The 19,909-nt window shown below is 46.4% G+C and overlaps 1 protein-coding gene across 1 annotated transcript in view; it reads left to right on the top strand.

Moving 5' to 3' along the window:
* The window catches only part of LOC126235595 (uncharacterized), a 263,118-nt gene that overhangs the window by 37,405 nt on the left and 205,804 nt on the right, over nt 1–19,909 (top strand). Inside the window, exon 3 of the mRNA XM_049944309.1 lies at nt 16,605–16,675. Within this exon, the coding sequence (XP_049800266.1) occupies nt 16,605–16,675 (71 nt within the window). The remainder of the gene's footprint in view (nt 1–16,604; nt 16,676–19,909) is intronic.

Below are 19,909 nucleotides of genomic sequence, written 5' to 3'. Positions count from 1 at the left end.
GTCAACCGGCCGATCGCTGGTGGCAGGAGCTGCTCCTGACCAACCTATGGATCAGGATCTTCTGCCTTCGGCCGAATGCCATTCCATGCTGTCGGTCGCAAGCTCTGAGCAGTCGTTGAGTTGACAGCACCCTTGGTCACATTCCTCCATTTTCTGTTCACCTTATGTCCATTATCCACTGGAATATCCGCGGCATTCGAGCCAATCGGGATGAATTGTCGATCCTCTTACGATCCTACTCGCCGGTCATCTTCTGTCTTCAGGAAACAAAGCTGCGTCCTAATGACCGCTTTGTTCTCCCTCATTTTCAGTCCGTCCGATATGACCTCCCCTCTGTGGAAGGCACTCCAGCCCATGGAGGACTCATGATTCTTCTCCATGATACTCTCCATTATCATCCAATCCCCTTAGACAGTTCCTTCCAAGCTGTCGCCGTCCGTCTTTCCCTTTCTGGATACACGTTCTCTCTGTGTACTGTATACATTCCATCGTCCACACCAATGGCACGAGCTGATCTCCTTCATCTTCTTGGTCAGCTTCCACCCCCCTATTTGCTGGTTGGGGACTTCAATGCCCACCACCCGCTTTGGGGATCTCCACATCCTTGTCCACGTGGCTCCCTATTGCTAGACGTCTTCCACCAAGCGGATCTAGTTTGCCTCAACACTGGGGTCCCCACGTTTTTGTCTGCCTCCACGACAAATTTATCTCATTTGGACCTTGCGATCGGTACTGTTCCGCTTGCTCGGCGCTTCGAATGGTTCGCCCTTGATGATACACACTCGAGTGACCACTTTCCATGTGTCCTTAGGCTGCAGCCTCAACTGCCATATATGCGCCCGCGACGCTGGAAGTTTGCCCAAGCCGATTGGACACTTTCTTCGTCTCTAGCGACATTCGATGACCGTCGCTTTCCCAGCGTCGACGATGAGGTCACACATATTACCGACGTTATTCTTACAGCTGCGGAACGTTCCATTCCACGCACCTCCGAATTGCCCCGTCGCCCCCCAGTTCCTTGGTGGAACGAGGCATGCCGTGACGCAATCCGTGAGCGGCGACGTGCTCTTCACATTTTCCGTCACCATCCTACTTTAGCAAACTGTATCCGCTATAAGCAACTCCGTGCGCGATGCCGTCGCGTCATCCGCGATAGCAAGAAGGCAAGCTGGAAATTCTTTATTGGCTCCTTTAACACCTTCACTCCCTCCTCGGAAGTTTGGAGTCGGCTTCGACGGTTCTCAGGCGCGCCTAGTTTCTCCCCGGTCTCTGGGCTCACTGTCGCGCATGATACATTAGTGGACCCCGTCGCAATTTCTAACTCATTGGGTCAGCACTTTGCTGAGATTTCGAGCTCTTCAAATTACCCGCCAGCGTTTCTCCCGAAGAAACGTGCAGCGGAAGTGCGACCTCTTGCTTTCTCCTCTCAAAATCGCGAAAGCTACAATACTGTTTTCTCCATGCGGGAACTCCAACATGCCCTCTCCTCTTCTCGCTCCTCCGCCCCTGGATCGGATGGTATCCATGTCCAAATGTTGCTGCATTTATCAACCCATAGTCTGCGTTACCTCCTTCGCCTTTATAATCGAATTTGGACCGACAGTACCTTTCCCAGACGATGGCGGGAAGCTATCGTCGTTCCCATTCCGAAACCTGGAAAGGACAAACATCTCCCCTCTAGTTATCGCCCCATTTCTCTCACGAGTAGTGTCTGTAAGATTTTGGAGCGTATGGTGAATTACCGTTTAGCTTGGTGGCTGGAATCCCGCAGTCTTTTAACACCTGCCCAATGCGGATTCCGAAAGCATCGTTCTGCAGTTGACCATCTTGTTGCTCTCTCCACTTATATCATGAACAATTTTCTCCGGAAACGCCAAACAGTAGCAATATTTTTTGATCTGGAGAGAGCATACGATACCTGTTGGAGGACAGGCATCCTCCGCACACTGTTCTCTTGGGGCTTTCGAGGCCGGCTGCCCCTTTTTCTTCGCGAATTTATGGCAGAGCGAACATTTAGGGTGCGGGTGAACACTACTCTCTCCCGTACTTTCTCTCAAGAAAACGGGGTACCCCAGGGCTCCGTGCTGAGTGTTGTACTGTTTGCCATCGCTATAAATCCAATTATGGATTGTCTCCTTCCTGACGTCTCGGGCTCCCTCTTTGTGGACGATTTTGCGATCTACTACAGCTCTCAACGGACCAGCCTTCTTGAACGACGTCTTCAAGGATGTCTCGATCGCCTCCACTCTTGGAGCCTCGACACCGGCTTCCGTTTTTCTCCCAGTAAGACCGTTTGTATTAATTTTTGGCGACGTAAGGAGTTTCTTCCGCCCTCCTTACATCTAGGTCCTGTCAACCTTCCGTTTTCAGACGTCACTAAATTCTTGGGTCTTATGTTTGATAGAAAACTGTGCTGGTCCTCCCACGTTTCCTATCTTTCGGCTCGCTGTCTGCGAACGCTCAACGCCCTCCGTGTCCTGAATGGTACCTCCTGGGGAGCGGACCGAGTGGTCCTTCTCCGCCTCTATCGCGCCTTAGTGCGCTCGAAATTGGACTATGGAAGCATCGTCTACTCCTCTGCTCGGCCGTCTATTCTTCGGCGTCTCGACTCTATCCACCACCGTGGATTACGTTTAGCGTCTGGAGCTTTTTACACTAGCCCTGTGGAAAGCCTTTATGCTGAGACTGCTGAACCTCCGCTGTCCAATCGGCGAGCGGTCCTTCTGAGCCGTTATGCTAGCCATCTATCTTCTATGCCTGCTAATCCAGCCCACGACCCTTTTTTCGACGCCTCCTTTGATGTAGGGTATGCAGGCCGCTCCTCCTCCCTACTACCCCCGGGAGTCCGCTTCCGTCAACTGCTCCATTCTCTCTCCTTCCGCTTTCCTAAAACCTTCTTGACAACTTGGGGTACAGCACCGCCTTGGCTTCGTCCCCGGATCTGTCTGCTCCGTGATCTTTGTCAATTTCCCAAGGATGGTACGCCTTCACTTGTTTATCGTCGGGCATTTGCTGCTCTATGTGCACAAATGACAGACGCCACCTTTATTTACACCGACGGCTCGAAAACATCGTTGGGTGTAGGGAGTGCCTATATTGTTGGCGACGCCCCAAATCACTTTCGGCTTCCCGACCAGTGTTCTGTTTATACTGCGGAGCTTTTCGCTGTTCTCCAGGCTGTCCACTACATCCGCCGCCATCAGCGGATACAGTACGTAATCTGCTCAGATTCTCTCAGCTCTCTCCTCAGTCTCCAAGCTCTTTACCCTGTGCACCCTCTGGTCCACCGGATTCAGGACTGTCTGCGCTTGCTCCACCTGGGGGGCGTCTCGGTGGCGTTCCTCTGGCTCCCGGGACACGCTGGTATCTATGGAAATGAGGCGGCCGATATTGCAGCCAAGGCTGCAGTTTCTCTTCCTCGGCCAGCTATTCAGTCGCTTCCCTTCACCGATCTACGGAGCGGTTTATGTCGCAAAGTTGCTCATTTATGGCATGCGCATTGGTCAACACTTCCCCGCAATAAATTGCGGGAAGTGAAAGCCCTTCCTTGCGCTTGGACCTCTTCCTCCCGAACGAGTCGTCGGGAGGAGGTAATTTTAGCTAGACTCCGGATAGGGCACTGTCGTTTTAGCCATCGGCATCTTTTAAGCGGCGATCCTCCCCCACTCTGTCCCCACTGCTCTCAGCTGTGGACGGTAAGACACCTTTTAATTGAATGCCCCTATTTTAATCCGTTCCGCTCCCGTCTACAGCTATCGCCTGATCTATCGTCGATTTTAGCAGATGACACGCGCTCAGCCGACCGCGTTCTCCAGTTTATTAGTGACAGTGAAATGACGTCAGTCATTTGAAGTTTTATCGGGGACCATCAACCCCTCTCTGTAGTGGACTTCTAAGCCTTGTTTCTGCTTTTCGTGTCCAATTTTTTGAGTTTTGTTCCCATTTTTGCTGTTTTCCATTTTCAGTTTTTATTCTTTCCTCAGTCGCGGACCGGGCGCTAATGACCATAGCAGTTTTGCGCCCTAAAACCAAAATAAATAAAAAAATAAATAAAACCCTACATTGCCTCAACCTTGGTTCATTATTCATTTTCCTTGAGTTGCCTAACCCCTTCCCAGTTCAGAACCAATGATGCTAGCAGCCAACAAAGTGGTTGCAGTAACAGTGTCTGCTGACAGGGCATGATTTAATCATGTATGTTGGAAAAGCCTCTGGTTTATGACGTGTGAAGAGAAGGTAACCATTGACTTAATGCTGTTGGGAGTGTGGTTGCTTAGAAGCCAGGCCTGCTGATGTTCTACCACTTCTTTCAGGAGTGCTAGTTCTGCAAGGTTCGCAGGAGAGCTTCTGTAAAGTTTGGAAGGTAGGAGACGAGGTACTGGCAGAAGTAAAGCTGTGAGTACCGGGCGTGAGTCGTGCTTCGGTAGCTCAGTTGGTAGAGCACTTGCCCGCGAAAGGCAAAGGTCCCGAGTTCGAGTCTCGGTCGGGCACACAGTTTTAATCTGCCAGGAAGTTTCATATCAGCGCACACTCCGCTGCAGAGTGAAAATCTCATTCTGGAAACATCCCCCAGGCTGTGGCTAAGCCATGTCTCCGCAATATCCTTTCTTTCAGGAGTGCTAGTTCTGCAAGGTTCGCAGGAGAGCTTCTGTAATGTTTGGAAGGTAGGAGACGAGGTACTGGCAGAAGTAAAGCTGTGAGTACCGGGCGTGAGTCGTGCTTCGGTAGCTCAGTTGGTAGAGCACTTGCCCGCGAAAGGCAAAGGTCCCGAGTTCGAGTCTCGGTCGGGCACACAGTTTTAATCTGCCAGGAAGTTTCACTCATATATGTTTGCCTGTTTTGGGTAACACTCTTGATTTCGTCTCTTGGCATATTACATCTGATGCTCACATTTCTGGCTAGTGTGTCATTTCAATTGTTTCAGTTCTTCAAAAAGCTTGAATTCTTCCTGTTGGCAACTTGTTATACGCTGGATTGGGTGTCATGTTGTCCCCCAGTTTGTGACTTAATGCATCTGAACCTGTAACTTGAGAATGAGTTGTAAAACTGGTGACAAATGTCTTGTGCATCCATTGATCCAGTTGCACCATCTTGGGGAACCAGTTTATGTAATTATGGTTGCCACAGCAGCAGCAGCAGCAACATGTGTCACTGACACCAGGAACCTTCCTGTTTCCCTAACCCATCCAACCTCCTGGTCATTTTGGCATAGTTATGGATAGGTAGAATAACTGCATCAAGTGGATAAAAAAGTTATTGACACTGTATACAGGGTGTCCCATTTATCTTGACCAGTTCGAGTAACTGTTTGTCCAGATGCAAATTACAAAATGTTTAAAGTAAATGTTCTTTAGCTGTCAGAGGGACATCAATTAGCATGATTGCCTTTGTTGTAGTTTTGTTTTTTACAAAAATATGTACAGCGGAATGACTCTTTCAAATGGCACCCTGTATATTTTATTCAGTACTAAATTTTCTCTCCTGAAGACCTATTCAAAAATGTATCACAATTTACCATTCACTGAAACACAAAATTATTAATTACATAACACAACACTGATGATGTCACTCCCAGTGCTTAGTGTAGATACTCACGGTAATGAAACATATCCACGTGCTGACGTTGACAGAGGACAAATGTAAAAATAAGTAAAATTCACACCCGTCATTCCGTCAACCAATGCTGTTGGAGTTTTGCGAGTAGATTGTACACCAACAAAGAGAAGTTAGAAATGCTACTCACCTATGGGGAGTGTAAGTTAGCAGAACAGTAATTGTAACACTGTTCTTTTATAAGGGTACATTTAGTATGGTACTTTAATCCTTTTAAATACTGATGTGTTGAGTACACATACAGTAAAGGCTATCATTCATACAGACTGCATTGTCATAACATTTCTTTTATTGTTGTTGTTGTTGTTGTTGTTGTTGTTGTTGAAGGTAGGCAAAATGATACACAGGCAGTGGAACTATACAGATAGTGATATCCTGATAAGAACCAACCTTCCTGGCGTATATTTTCTCGTCTTGTCGCGATGCTTCAGGAAATGGGAAGATTCAACCCACAACAATGCAATCATCATTGAACTTCCACATAGGAAGCTGCCTAAGTCACTGTTCTCACTTTCATTGCTATGAATCCACATGTGCGCACATGACAGCTTGAACATGATGTTGCATTCCTAAAACCAGTGTACATCATATTCTTACACATCACCATTTCCATCCTTACCATGCACACCTACATCAGGAACTACATGGGAATGATTTCCAGAATCATGTACAGTTCTGTCAGTGGGCACAGCAGCAAATCCTCAACAAACCAAACTCTTTCTCCAATATTCTATTTACCAATGAATGTTCCTTCTCAAAAAAAGAACATGTAAATACAGGGAACATGCATTATTGGTCCAGCATCAACCTACAGTGGCTTAGATAGGTGGAACATCAGTGTGAATGGAGAGTTAATGTCTGGTGTGGCATGCTTGGTACTACAATTATTGGCCCTTATTTCATTAACGGTAGTCTAAATGGAACAGCGTATACCAGCTTCCTGAGATGAATTCTTCCTCCACTTCTGGATGAAATGCTGCTAAGGACCAGAATGCTTATGTGGTATGAACATGATGGATGTCTAGCACATAATGTCTTGCTTGCAGGTTGTGTTCTGAATCGAAGGTATCTTGCCAGATGGATTGGTCGAGGAGGAACAGTTACTTGGCATGCTAGGTCTCCTGATTTAAATCGTCCAGACATTTTCTTTGGTGATGCATTAAGGACGTTGTCTATGGCTATATTCCAACAACTCCAGAGAATAGCCAGGAACGTATTGAGCTTGCTTGTAATTCTCTTTAGCACAAACCCTGGAAGCAGTAAATAATTCTTCCATTCAATGAGTGTGCCAGTGTATCGGTGTCCAGGATCACCACTTTGAGCACATCTGAATGTTCTTCTCCTGAGCAATGGTACAGAAGAGTCAAAGCAAATTATGTGTTATGTGTTTACTTGGTTTTCATTTGTTTTCTGACAACTCCAGGAAGTGGAAGAGTTTGTGATCCTGGGCACAAAGTCATTGTTGTGTTACGTAATTAATAACTTTGTGTTTCAGTGAATGGTATAATGTGATCCATTTTTGAATAGCTCTTTAGGAGAGGAAGTGAATTACTGAATGAAAAATACAGCCATGTAAAAATCATACTAATGTGGTTCATCTGTAAAGGAGACCGCTTATAAAACGCAAATACAACCTATTCTTGAGTACTGCTAGAGAGTTTGGGATCCCTATCAGGTCAGATTGAGGGAGGACATAGAAGCAATTCAGAGGCAGGCTGTTTGATTTGTTACTGGTAGGTTTGATCATCATGCGAGTGTTACAGAAATGCTTCAGTAACTTGGGTGGGAGTCTCTAGAGGAAATGAGTTGTTTTCTTCGTGAATCGCTACTCAGGAAATTTAGAGAACCAGCATTTGAGGCTGAGTGTAGTACAATTTTACCGCTGCCATCCTACATTTTGCGGAAAGACCACTAAGATAAGATGAGAGAGATTAGGGCTCGTACAGAGGCATATAGCAGTAATTTTTCCCTCATTCTGTTTGGGGGTGGAACAGGGAGAGAAGATGCTGGTTGTGGTACAAGGTACCCTCCACACACCATATGGTGGATTGTGGAGTGTGTATGTAGATGTAGATCTCCAGGTCGAGGACACCTTCCTGGGTGAGTTTTCCACTATACATTATACAGTGTCGATTTGGGCATCGAAGAAGACCACACACATCTTTGCATTTGATATCCAGCATGGTAGGCAGTCAGTTCTCGTGGGGCTGCATTGTGGCATGTTGGTTGTAGCCCTCTGACCACAAAGGGATCACTCTGCTGATGCCTGCACCATTAACTCCCCACATATGCCAAGGGGCAGATGCCCATCCCCCTGGGGCACCAGGGCTCCCAGCCATGGCCATCCTGCCAGGTAGCCTTTGCTGCAGCTGTGTGGCACCTGTGGGGGAGCCCCTGGTCGGTGTGGGTGGCATCAGGGCTGAAAACATGTGACGAAGCATACTCCATGTCATGCTGGTAGTGGAACACCAGCAGTCTTTAAGAGATCACGAGCTCAATAAAAATCACAGAAGTACAAGCCCAAATCATTACCATCGCTGGCCACACCATGGGAGGAACGTCAGGGTAAGGCTGGAAGCAGACCTTATTCACCCCAGTACCTTGTATGTTCAAGACCTGATGGGGAATCTTTCATGACGATGAAGCCTCAGTTTTTTGTTGAGCATTTAGAGGACAAGTTTGGGGAGGTGGAGGGCTTGTCCAAAATGAGATCTGCGTCAATCTTGATTACATCATCATCCTCTGCCCTGTCACGGGAATAACTCACCTGTGACAAGCTGGGGGCTGTTTCTGTAACCATCATGCCCCATAATAGCTTAAATATGGTTCAGGGTATCATATTTCACAGAGCCCTTCTTTTGCAGTCCGATGATGAGGCCAATTTAGAGCAGTTAGGTGTACATTTCATCCGGCATGCCCACAAGGTTCTGAACGATAATGAGGTTGCCAGCACTGCCTTCATCTTGGAGTTTGAGGTGATACATTGCCATAGAAGGTCGAGGTGATGATCTACCAGTGTGATGTAAAGCCTTGTATACCTCCACCAATGCAGTGCTTGAAGTGCAGGAAGTTTGGCCATATGTCTTCCCACTGTACTTCCAGCGTCACATGTCGAGATTTTGGACACCAGTCACATCCCAATACTCCATGTGCCCCGCCTCCCATCTGTGTCAAATGTGGAGAGCACCATTTGCCTTGCTTGCCTGACTGCAGGATTCTCGAGAAAGAAAGGACTGACTTAAACTGAAGCTACAAGAAAATTTGAATGCCTGCATCCTTTGTGTGTCATTTCTTATGCTGCTGCTACAACAGTTGTCGCACCATCAGCTCCGCCAACCCATGTCACACCTCAGAGTCGGAAGACTACACCTGCCCCCTTGATGGTATGGGCCATTTCCCTACCTGTTGCTCCTGCACCACCCAACCACCTACTTTGGGAGCAACAGCAACACCCCCCCCCCCCCCCGCCACCCTCCCCCCGTCCAGAAACGTCCACTGCCACTTCTAATCTGGAGAAGCATGAGTCTTCTTTGACTTCTCTCACTATGAAGGGGTCCCTTGTGTCACTAACTTCTCAGGTATCGTCTGGTGGGAAAGATGACACCTGCCAATGGCTTAAGAGCCCCAAAGCAGCTGGTCATAGGGCTTCACACTCATCCTCAATCCCAGAGAATGAGCCAGTGAAATACTCTGAGCCAGGGAAACCCAAGCAACAGTGAGAGAAATCAAAAAAGAAATCGCAGTGGCACCCACACCACCGCTACCTACAAGTTCTGCGACTGAGGATGGGGTCAACATTTTGGCGTCCACTGAGGACCTAGAGATCGCCAGACACTCAGACACAATGGACATAGACTGTTCAGGCAATAAATCTGTGGTGTCACAGCCAGACACCACACGTGCTAGGTGGTAGCTTAAATCGGCTGCGGTCCAGTAGTACGTGTCGGACCCGCGTGTCGCCACTGTGTGATTGCAAACCTAGCGCCACCACAAGGCAGGTCTCGAGAGACTGACTCGAACTCATCCCAGTTGTACGGACGACAGAGCTAGTGACTAGACGTACGAAGCCTTTCTCTCTCATTAGCCGAGAGACAGAATAGCCTTCAGCTAAGTTAATGGCTATGAACTAGCAAGGCGCCATTAGCCTTACAGTGATTGTAATTAGAGTCTCACTTGTGTTCACCATAGAGATGTACAAGAAGACATTAAAGATAAGTATATGAGAAGCTCTGTTCTTTTCTTCATAGCATTAATTACGTATCCTGTTCCAGTACTTCACGCCCGTCTGCATTAGTCTCACGTGCCTTTTTAAGCCACCTCTATCTACAAGGTGTTGGCCCAGCTGCCGACACATCAAAATCAGTGGTAGCAGGTGACTCTGAGATGTAAACTGCCTCATTGAATGTTCCATGCCTTCCCAGTCTCACGATGTCATCCTCCTGTGGAATTGCGGTGGTTTTTTCCATCGCCTGGCAAAGCTACAGCAACTGTTAAGCTTTCACCTGCTATCTGTATTGCCCTCCAAGAACTCTGGTTCTCAGAAATGCGGATCCCTGCCCTTCTCGGCTATAAGGGATATTACAGGAACCGTAGCGACTGTAATCGAGTGACAGGTGGGGTTTGCGTTTGTGTCCTAAATTCGGTGTGTATTGAACATGTGCTTCAAATAGCTCTTGAAGCTGTGACTGTCAGAATAAGGGCGGTGCAGGAAATAACTTTCTGCAGTGTATATCTTACTCCAGATGGTGCAGTATCCCTGAATGTATTAGCTGGAATGCTTGGTCAACTCCCTAAACCTTTTCTACTTCTGGAGGATTTTAATGCAGATAACCCCTTGTGGAGTGTTACCATGCCTACTGGCCATGGCAGAGATGTTGAAGCTTTACTGCCACAATTCGACCTCTGCCTCTTAAATACTGGGGCCGCAACACATTTCAGTGTGGATCATTGTAGTTACTCGGCCACTCATTTATCAATTTGCAGCCCAGGACTTCTCCCATCTATCCACTGTGTAGTAGCGACCACTTCCCCATCTTCCTGTCACTGCCCCAGCGTCAGGCACATGGATGCGTGCCCAGATGGGCTTTGAGCAGAGCAGACTGGGGAACTTTAACCTCTGCTTTCATCGCTGTATCTCCCCTACACCATAACATGGAATTGATGGTTAAGCAGGTGACTAGCACAAATGTTTCTGCGACAGAAAATGTGGTCCCTCACTCTTTAGGGTGCCTGAGGCATAAGGCAGTCCCTTGGAGGTTGACGGAAGTCGGTGAAACAATTAAGAAGCGTCAGTGATCTCTACAGCTGCGGAAGTGGCACACTACCCTGGAGCACCTCACAGCATTTAAATGGCTTTGTGCACATGTTTGCTACCTTATCAAACAATGGAAGAAGGAGTGTTGGGAGAGATATGTCTCCACCATTGTGTGCCACACGGCACCTTCACAAATCGGGGCAGAGGTCAAACGTCTTTTCGGGTAACAGGCCCCACCAGCTATCCCCAATGTTCCCATAAATTACTAGTTATGTACTGATGCAAACGTGGTTCACGGGTTCTGTGCCAAGCAACTATCATTCCAGCCTTTCGCACATGCAAACATCGGCTGGAGGGGAATGTCCTCTCATTCACTACAGGCTGTAGTGAATCCTGTAACGCCCAATTTACAGAGTGTGAGCTCCTCAGTGAGTGCCCTTGCACATTGTCTCGACACAGCTTCTGGGCCTGATCGCATCCACAGCCAGATGATTAAACATCTCTCATCTGACTAAAGGCTCTTCATCTTCAATGGCCCTGGTGTGATGGCATCTTTCCATCGCAATGGCGGGAGAGCACCATTATTTCGGTCCTCATAGCCAGTAAAAACCCTCTTGATGTGGATAGCTATCGGCCCATCAGCCTCACCAAAGTTGTTTGTGAGCTGCTGGAATTTATGGTTTGTCAGCAGTTGGGTTGGGTCCTCGTTGGGTCCTGGAGTCACGTGGCTTGCTGGCTCCATGTCAGGGTGGCTTCCGCCAGTGTCGCTCTAGCACGAATAATCTTGTTTTCATTGAGTCTGCCATCCGAACAGCCTTTTCCAGACAGCAACACTTGATTATTGTCCTTATTGACTTCCGTAAAGCATACGACATGACTTGGCAATGTCATATCCTTGCCATGTCTGAGTGGGGTCTCCGGGGATCACTCCAGATTTTTATCCCAAACTTCCTATCGTTCCGTACTTTCGATGTCAAAGTTGGTGACTCCCATAGATCCATCCATACCCAGGAGAATGGAGTCCTGCAGGGCTCTGTATTGAGTGTCTCTCTAGTTTTAGTGGTCATTAATGGTCTAGCAGCGGCTGTCAGCCCTCCATCTCACATTCTCGGTATGTGAATGACTTCTGCATTTCATATTGCTGCTCCACTACTGTTGTTGCTGAGTAGTGCCTCCAGCGAACCACCCACAATGCACAGCCATGCGCTCTTGCTAACGGCTTCCAGTTTTCAGCAGCATAGTCATACGTCATGCACTTCTGTCGGTGTCATACCATACATCCAGAACCTGCACTTTACCTTAATGATGATCCACTCACTGTAGTGGAGACATATCAATACCTAGGACTGGTTATCGACACTTGATTGACTTGGCTCACTCATCTTCATCAGCTTAATCAGAAGTGCTGGCATCACCTCAATGCCCTCCATTGCCTGAGCAACACCAATTGGGGTACAGATCGCTGTACACGGCTGCAGCTCTGCAGAGCCCTTGTCCAATCCTGAATTCATAATGGGAGTGTAGTTTATGGTTCGGCAGCACCTTCAGCATTGCATTTACGTGACCTTGTGCACCACTGTAGGGTTTGAATAGCGACGGGATCCCTTAGGATGACTCGGTGACTAGTGCACTGGTGGAGGCTGGTTTCCATCCACTGCAGATCACACGTGCAACTGCTCACCAGTTACGCAGAACACATTAATAATTCCCCTGAGCATCTGAATTACCGTCTCCTAGTGCAGTCCATCTCCTGCATCAGTGGCCCAGATCAGGGTTTATGATAGCAGTTCGCATACGGTTTCTTCTTTTTGAACTGGAGTCCTTCCCTTTACCACCTCTACTTGCGGACCGTTCATGTATGCCTCCTTGGTGTATGTCTTGGCCGCAGCTTCGTGTGGACCTTTTGCGTGACCCTAAATGTTCCATTAACCCTGTGGTGTCACCGCCAGACACCACACTTGCTAGGTGGTAGCCTTTAAATCGGCCGCGGTCCATTAGTATATGTCGGACCCGCGTGTCGCCACTGTCAGTGATAGCAGACCGAGCGCCACCACACGGCAGGTCTAGAGAGACGTACTAGCACTCGTCCCAGTTGTACAGCCGACTTTGCCAGAGATGGATTACTGACAATTACACTCTCATTTGCCGAGACGATAGTTAGCATAGCCTTCAGCTACGTCATTTGCTACGACCTAGTAAGGCGCCATAGCATTTGATAATTAACATTGTGAAGCATGTACTGTAACGAGAGATGTTCACCAATTGTGGATTAAAGTTAAGTATTCCAAGAACTACGTTCTTTTCTTTATAGGATAATTACTTTACCTTGTTCCAGACCTCACACCAATCTACGTGAGCTTAAAAGCGTGCATTTCGGCCTCCTCTAGCAACACGGTGCTGGCTCTTCTGCCAACACTACAAACCCCACCACTCTCTGCTGTCACTTCCTCTCGATTCTTGTCGTGTTTCGTGGTTGTGAAGTGGTTTACACTGACGGCGCAGTGGCTGATGGACACGTAAGCATTGCATCTGATCATGTAAGACATATTGAGCAGCACTTCTTGCCAGGTGGCTGCAGTGTTTTCACTGCAGGGCTGGTGGCCACATCTCGTGCTCTTGAGTACATCCACTCACGCCCTCGCGAGTCAGTTCTCCTGTGTACTGACTCATTGAGCAGCCTACAGGCTATCGTCCAGTGCTACCCTCACCACCCTCTGGTAACATCCATTCAGCAGTCCATCTATGCCTTGGAACAGTCCCGCTGTTCCATAGTGTTTGTGTAGCTGCAGTACATGTCAGAATCCTGGGCAACGAACTTGCTGACATGCTGGCCAGACAGGTGATGCAGAAACTTCTTCTGGAGATAGGCTTCTCCAAAGCTGAAATACGTTATGCCTTACATCGCAGGGTTTTTCGGCATTTTGAGACGGAATGGCATAACAGCATGTACAACAAACTGCATGTAATTAAGGAGACTATAAATGTGTGGAAGTGTTCCATGCAAGCCTCTTGCAGGGAATCGGCTGCCCTCTGCCGGCTCAGCATTGGCCATATGTGGCTAACACATGGTTACCTGCACCGTCTCGAGAACCCACCTCAGTGTTGCTGTTGCTCCCAAATGACAGTTGTCCACCTCTTGCTGGACTGCCCACTTTTCGCCCCTCTGTGACAGACTTTTAACTTTTCCAGTACCCTGCCTTCGTTGTTGGGCGAGAATGCCTCCACTGCAGTTTTTGATTACGTTATATTCGTGAGAGTGTGTTTCATAATTCAGTGTAGGTTTTAGTGCATGTATTTTGTTAGTCTGTGTCCTCCACCCTAGTGCTTTTAGGGTGGAGGTTTTAATGTATTACAGAGTGGCTGGCTTTCCCTTTTTATTCTTGTGGTTTGTCAGCCAATGTAATCTGCTTTCATGTTTTACTGTCTTTTGTTTCTAGTGTATTTCTGTTTCTTTTTTGTCCCCTTTTTCTTATCTTAGTATTCGTTGCCTCCTCTTCACTGTTTTGGCTTTTCCTTTCTTTCTGTTTTGTGTTATATGTTTCGTCCATTTTATCCTCTCACTTGTGGCATTATTTTATTAGTACCAAGTGACCGATGACCTTGTAGTTTGGTTCCTTCTCCCGGTTCTAAACCAACCAACCAATCCTTTTTTCCACAAACAGTACAAGACTGGAATACAAGGGAGCACCGGTAGAGGTATTCAAGGTACACTCTGCTACACACCGTCAGGTGGCTTGCCGAGTATGGATGTAGATGTAGATGTAGATGTAGATGTAGATGTAGAACCAACCAACTATCTTTGCTGTCCCCATTAACACTTCCATGATCTGTTTCCCGACAGGCATATCCAACTTCCTTTTTGGTCAGTGACTGAGCTATCTTAAGCAGTTCTCCATGGACTTGTATCCTTGGTAATGTCTTGATCCTCTACTTGTGCAGGATCAAAAATTGCTTTTGCTTTTCTATTGGAAAAACAGTTTGTATGAATTTCTAGTGTCACAGTGGGTTTCTTCCACTATCATTACATCTTCCATTTATACCAATCCCGTGTCCATTTGAAACTAGACTATATGTGTTTCATTTATTCATGGTCATAACACAGTCTACCATTGTGGAATATGTTGGGCCACTGGCAACCTTTACACTAGTCTGGTTGAGAGCTTCTATGCAGAAGCTGCCTAACTGGAACTGTCCTATGGGCATGATCTTCTCCTCAGTGGATATGATTGCCATTTGTTGTGTTGTGCCCAGCCACCCATCTTGTGCCCTTTATTTCGATGCCTCCTTCAACTGCCAGTACCGGCCACATTTTTCTCGTATTACCTTCCTGAGTTCGCTTTTGGCTACTGCTCCAACAGCTTAGTTTCGTGGAATCTGCCACGTTCCTGTTTGGTGTGAGCCCTTCACCACTTTTGCTTCATGTAGCTGCCCGTGTTTATCTTGGACTTCAAAGTATTTTCCTCGGGAAGCAAATGGATTTGATCTATTGCTGTTAGCTCCTCAACCTTTGCACCCAATTTAGTGGTAGCATCTTCATGTAGACTGACGACTCACAGTCCATGGAGTTTGGTGTGCCTTATCGTCAGCACTGACCATTTTTGGTACGATCTTCTTGCAAACTGCTAGATTTTTAAAGCAGAGCTCTTTGCACTCTTTCAGACCACCTAGCACATCCGACAATATACACCTTTTAATTGTGTCATATGCTCCAATTCTCTCACAAGCCTTCAGATCCTCATTGTGCTGTAAGAGTCCAAGGAAGCTTACAGTTGTTGTTTTTGAGGGAGCCACTATGATTTTCTTGTGGGTTCCTCGTCACATTGTTATCATGTGTGACAACCTGCCAGCTCTTCCATTGATTCAGATGATCTTCTTGCTGTCTGTTGGTAGATGGTGTCACTTTTGCATCACCACTGGTTTTCTCATTACTGGAACAAGCTCCATTGACTTAACCTCTCCCAACGGTTCGGCTGGCCACCTCTTGGCTCTCTCACTGCAAGATGATCATTTTAACTAGGTTGTTTATTGGGTACTGTCTCTTTAGATATCACCATTTGTTGAGTAGTGATCTCCCACCACTTTGTGTTGGTCGTAATAATCACTTGATGGTTTGCTATTTTCTGATCCGATATCATTTTCTGAACTGCTTATGTTTAATTGTATGTTTTCCGCCTGAGTTATTGGTCATTTTGGCATGCAACGTGCGGATTGTTTATATAAATGATAGCAATTTTGCAAAGAACATTTAATGTTTGGTTAGGGATCTCTGCTGCCGCTACGGCATATTTTATTGATGTTTCTTCAAGTAGTAGTTCTTGATTTTAGCTCTTTCCTTCTGTTGATTGAGCTTAACATACAGTTGCTCTTAACATCTTTCACATAAAGGTGTTCTAAGGTTATGACACGGGTGCTTATGACCTCAGTCGGGTTTGTGCTCTAACGCAGAAAAGGTAGGTACGGAAGTAAGTACTAGCTTCCGGCAAGGAAAGTGTGTTATGATCCTCATTACATTATATGGTGATGACCAGACAATCAATATTAATAGATCTTCAGTCTTTTCACAAATGACAGTTGTCTGTTATGAAGTACTGCATAAACACATCAGGTGCTGATAAGTTTTTGAACCGATGCAATGATTGGCAAATTGCTTCAAATATGATATATTGTAATATTATGTAACTTTTGTAAATTTGCTTATTTGTTGTTATAGAACTTAAACAGAACAAATTTATTTCAGGAAGAAGAAATAACACTGGTTGACTGGTTCCCTGTATTGGAGGCGGGCAACCTCCACTTCGAAGGACTCAGGTATAGCTGAAGCAATGTTACACCTGATTATGACCATTCTTCATTTATCACTTTTTTAAAATTAACTTTTCTCGTTACATACAAATGTGTATTTACAAACGCTTGCTGTTTTTCTTCTTCCCTCTATCCCATTTTGCTTATTAGCTGCACTGTTAAAGAAGATCAAAAGAAACTGTGATGTTCTGCAGACCAAAGTACAATTGACTTGATAACAATCTTAAACACAGCCTTAATCTCTCTTCAAAAGGAGCCTCACAGGATGCTATGGTTGCGTAATGAAGAGAGATGCCAGCAATTAAAATAATAATTTGGGTATCGGAATGAAAATGTTTGAATAATTAGTTACAGATTTTCAGGGTGGAAAGGAAAAGAAGTAAAAATATTTCTAATTTTCCTGAGCATTGTGACTTTTTGAAAACTTCTTTGCATCAAGGGGAAGTTTCTGTTGATCTGGAATTCCACTGTACCCTCTAATCTGTTTGCATTTAAACCAATAATAAAAATAGAAGTCTGATTTTACAGATTTTGTAATATTATAGTTTTTACAATAACTGGCACTACTCAACTTCAAAAGTCAACAATCACTGGTTCATCACTGAAACAGAACAAATGGACCTGATGATGACCATGCAAGTGTCCTCTTGCAACTGGAACTTTTCAAATCTACATTGTTTATGTGCAATACCATTGCCTATTAATACAGTGCATAAATATAACACTCTTTCCATTTTGGAGGCTAACACAATAGTCACTACATTACTGAAGAACATGTTTTTCTAGCAGCAGCATTTTTTATCAATACACACAGAGGTGCAGACGCTACCACACACAGACATATACAGTATTAATTCAGTACAAGCACATGAGCTATGTCTTTGTAAAATGATCAGTTTTAAACTCCTTTTTTATCTAAAGATCTAGATTACAAAATGCAGAATCAGCTTGAAAAATCAATAATCAGGAAAAAAAAATGTCACAATTACATGTTGGTTCAGGTTCAATTCACTGAACAGTTATAATGGGTATATAATCCACCATTTGTCTCCATATCATAGCAAACAATGATGTAAAAAATTTAACTGCATTAGAGACACTTGAACAACATAGTTCCTAAACAAACTACCACCTAGCTTTCTGTATTATATATTGCTCACTCTTATGATTTTTCGCCCCTGTGGGTCTGGGGATTGGAATAGGCCAGAGGTATTCCTGCCTTTATATGATGGTCCCCTGTAAGATCTGACCTCCAATCTTCAAAATTTTCCTGAAGAGCGAGCCAACTTGGGAAGGGCTCCTTACAAAGTGCATGGTGTCCATTGTGCATTGACATCTTTAGCCCACTTTCTTGTCGTCGCATTGCAGCCATGCCCATTCTCCATCCCCTGGGCAAGGACACCATTCACTATGCAGTGTCGATTTCTGCATCGACAATGACCATGGACTTCTTTGCACTTGATATCCAACACGGTAGCCAATATGTTTTGGTTGGGATGCCATGTACCCTGTTGGTCGTAGCCCCCTGACCACACAGGGATCACTCTGCTGATGCCTGCACCGTTAACTCCCCATGTATTCCAAGGAGTAGATGTCCATCCCCATGGGGCATCGGGACTCCCGGCAATGTCCATCCTGTCAGGTGGCTTTTGCTGCGGGTGGGTGGTGGCTGTGGGTAGGGCCCCTGGTCGGAGTGGGTGGCATCATGGCAGATGACACGCGATGAAGTGTAGTCCATCGTCTATAGCTGGTGGTGAAACACCAGCAACCTCTAAGCGATTACTAGCTCAATTCAACGCACAGAAGTATGACAGAATATTGTTCACCTCACTGGCCACAGCATGGGAGGAATGTCAGGCTAAGGATGGCAGAAGATCTTATTTGCCCCAGTACCTTGTATGTTTGAGAGCTGGTGGGGAACTTTTCACAACGATGAAGCCTCAGTTTATTGTTGAGCATTTAGAGGACAAGTTCGGGGAGGTGGAGGGCTTGTCCAAAATGAGACCTGGGTCAGTCTTGATTAAAACATCATCCTCATGGGAATTACTCGCTTGTGACAAGCTGCGGGATATATCTGTAAATGTCACACCCAATAAGAGCTTAAATATGGTCCAGGGTATCATATTTCACAGAGACCTTCTTTTGCAGTCCGCTGATGAGCTGCGCGCCAATTTAGAGTGGTGAGTGTACATTTCATCCGGTGTGTCCACCGGGGTCTGAAGGATAATCGGGTTGCCAGTGGTGCCTTCATCTTGGCCTTTGATGGTAATACATTACCTGAGAAGATGAAGGTGATGGTCTACCGGTGTGATGTAAAGCCCTATATCCCTCCCCCAGTGTGGTGCTTTAAGTGCTGGAAGTTTGCCCATATGTCTTCCCGCGTCACATGCCGAGATTCCAGAAGTACATCACGTCCCAATACTCCATGCCCCCACTTCCCATCTGTATCAACTGTGGAGAGCACCATTTGCCTTGCTCACTTGACTGCTGGATTCTCCAGATAGAAAGGAAAATCGTGGAGTAAAAGGCCCTGAATGGACTAACCATCATCTGAGGCTAAGATACAATTTGAACACCTGCATTCTGTGTGTATGACAACATCTTACACTGCCATTACAACAGTTTTGGCACCATCAGCTCTGCCAACCCAGGTCACCTCCTAGAGCCGGAAGACTACACCTGCCCCCTTGATGGTGGGGGGCATTGCCCTCCCTGTTGCTCATGTGCGAACTACTTCAGGACCAATACCTCCCCCCTCCCTCCCCTGCCATTGGTGACATATGCCCCCACTTCTAATCCAGAGAAGCGTAAGTCTTCTTTGGCTTCTCGCGCTAGGAAGGGGTCCCTTGTGTCACTCCCTTCCCAGGTTTCTTCTAGTGGGAAAGACTACACCTGCAAGTCACTGAAGATCCCAAAAGCAGCTGGTAGTACGGCTTCACGCTCATCCTTGGTCCCAGAGAATGAGCCAGTGAAGTCTTCCCAGCCAGGGAAACCCAAGGAGCAGCGAGAGAAATCCAAAAAGGAAATGCCTAAGACCAAGGAAATGGCGGGGGCACCAACACGACCACTACCTAGAAGCTCTGCAGCTGATGATGAAGTGGAGATTTTAACGTCCGCTGAGGCCCTAGATCTCACCAGGCCCACAGACACAAAGGATATAGACTAATCAGGCAATGAATCGGTGGCAGCATTGAATGTTCCATGCCTTCGCAGTCTCACGATGTCATCCTCCTGTGGAAC

This window comes from Schistocerca nitens, chromosome 2 (genome assembly GCF_023898315.1).
Source record: "Schistocerca nitens isolate TAMUIC-IGC-003100 chromosome 2, iqSchNite1.1, whole genome shotgun sequence".
NCBI classification, from domain to species: Eukaryota; Metazoa; Arthropoda; class Insecta; order Orthoptera; family Acrididae; genus Schistocerca; species Schistocerca nitens.
This window is presented reverse-complemented; position numbering and strand designations above follow the sequence as displayed.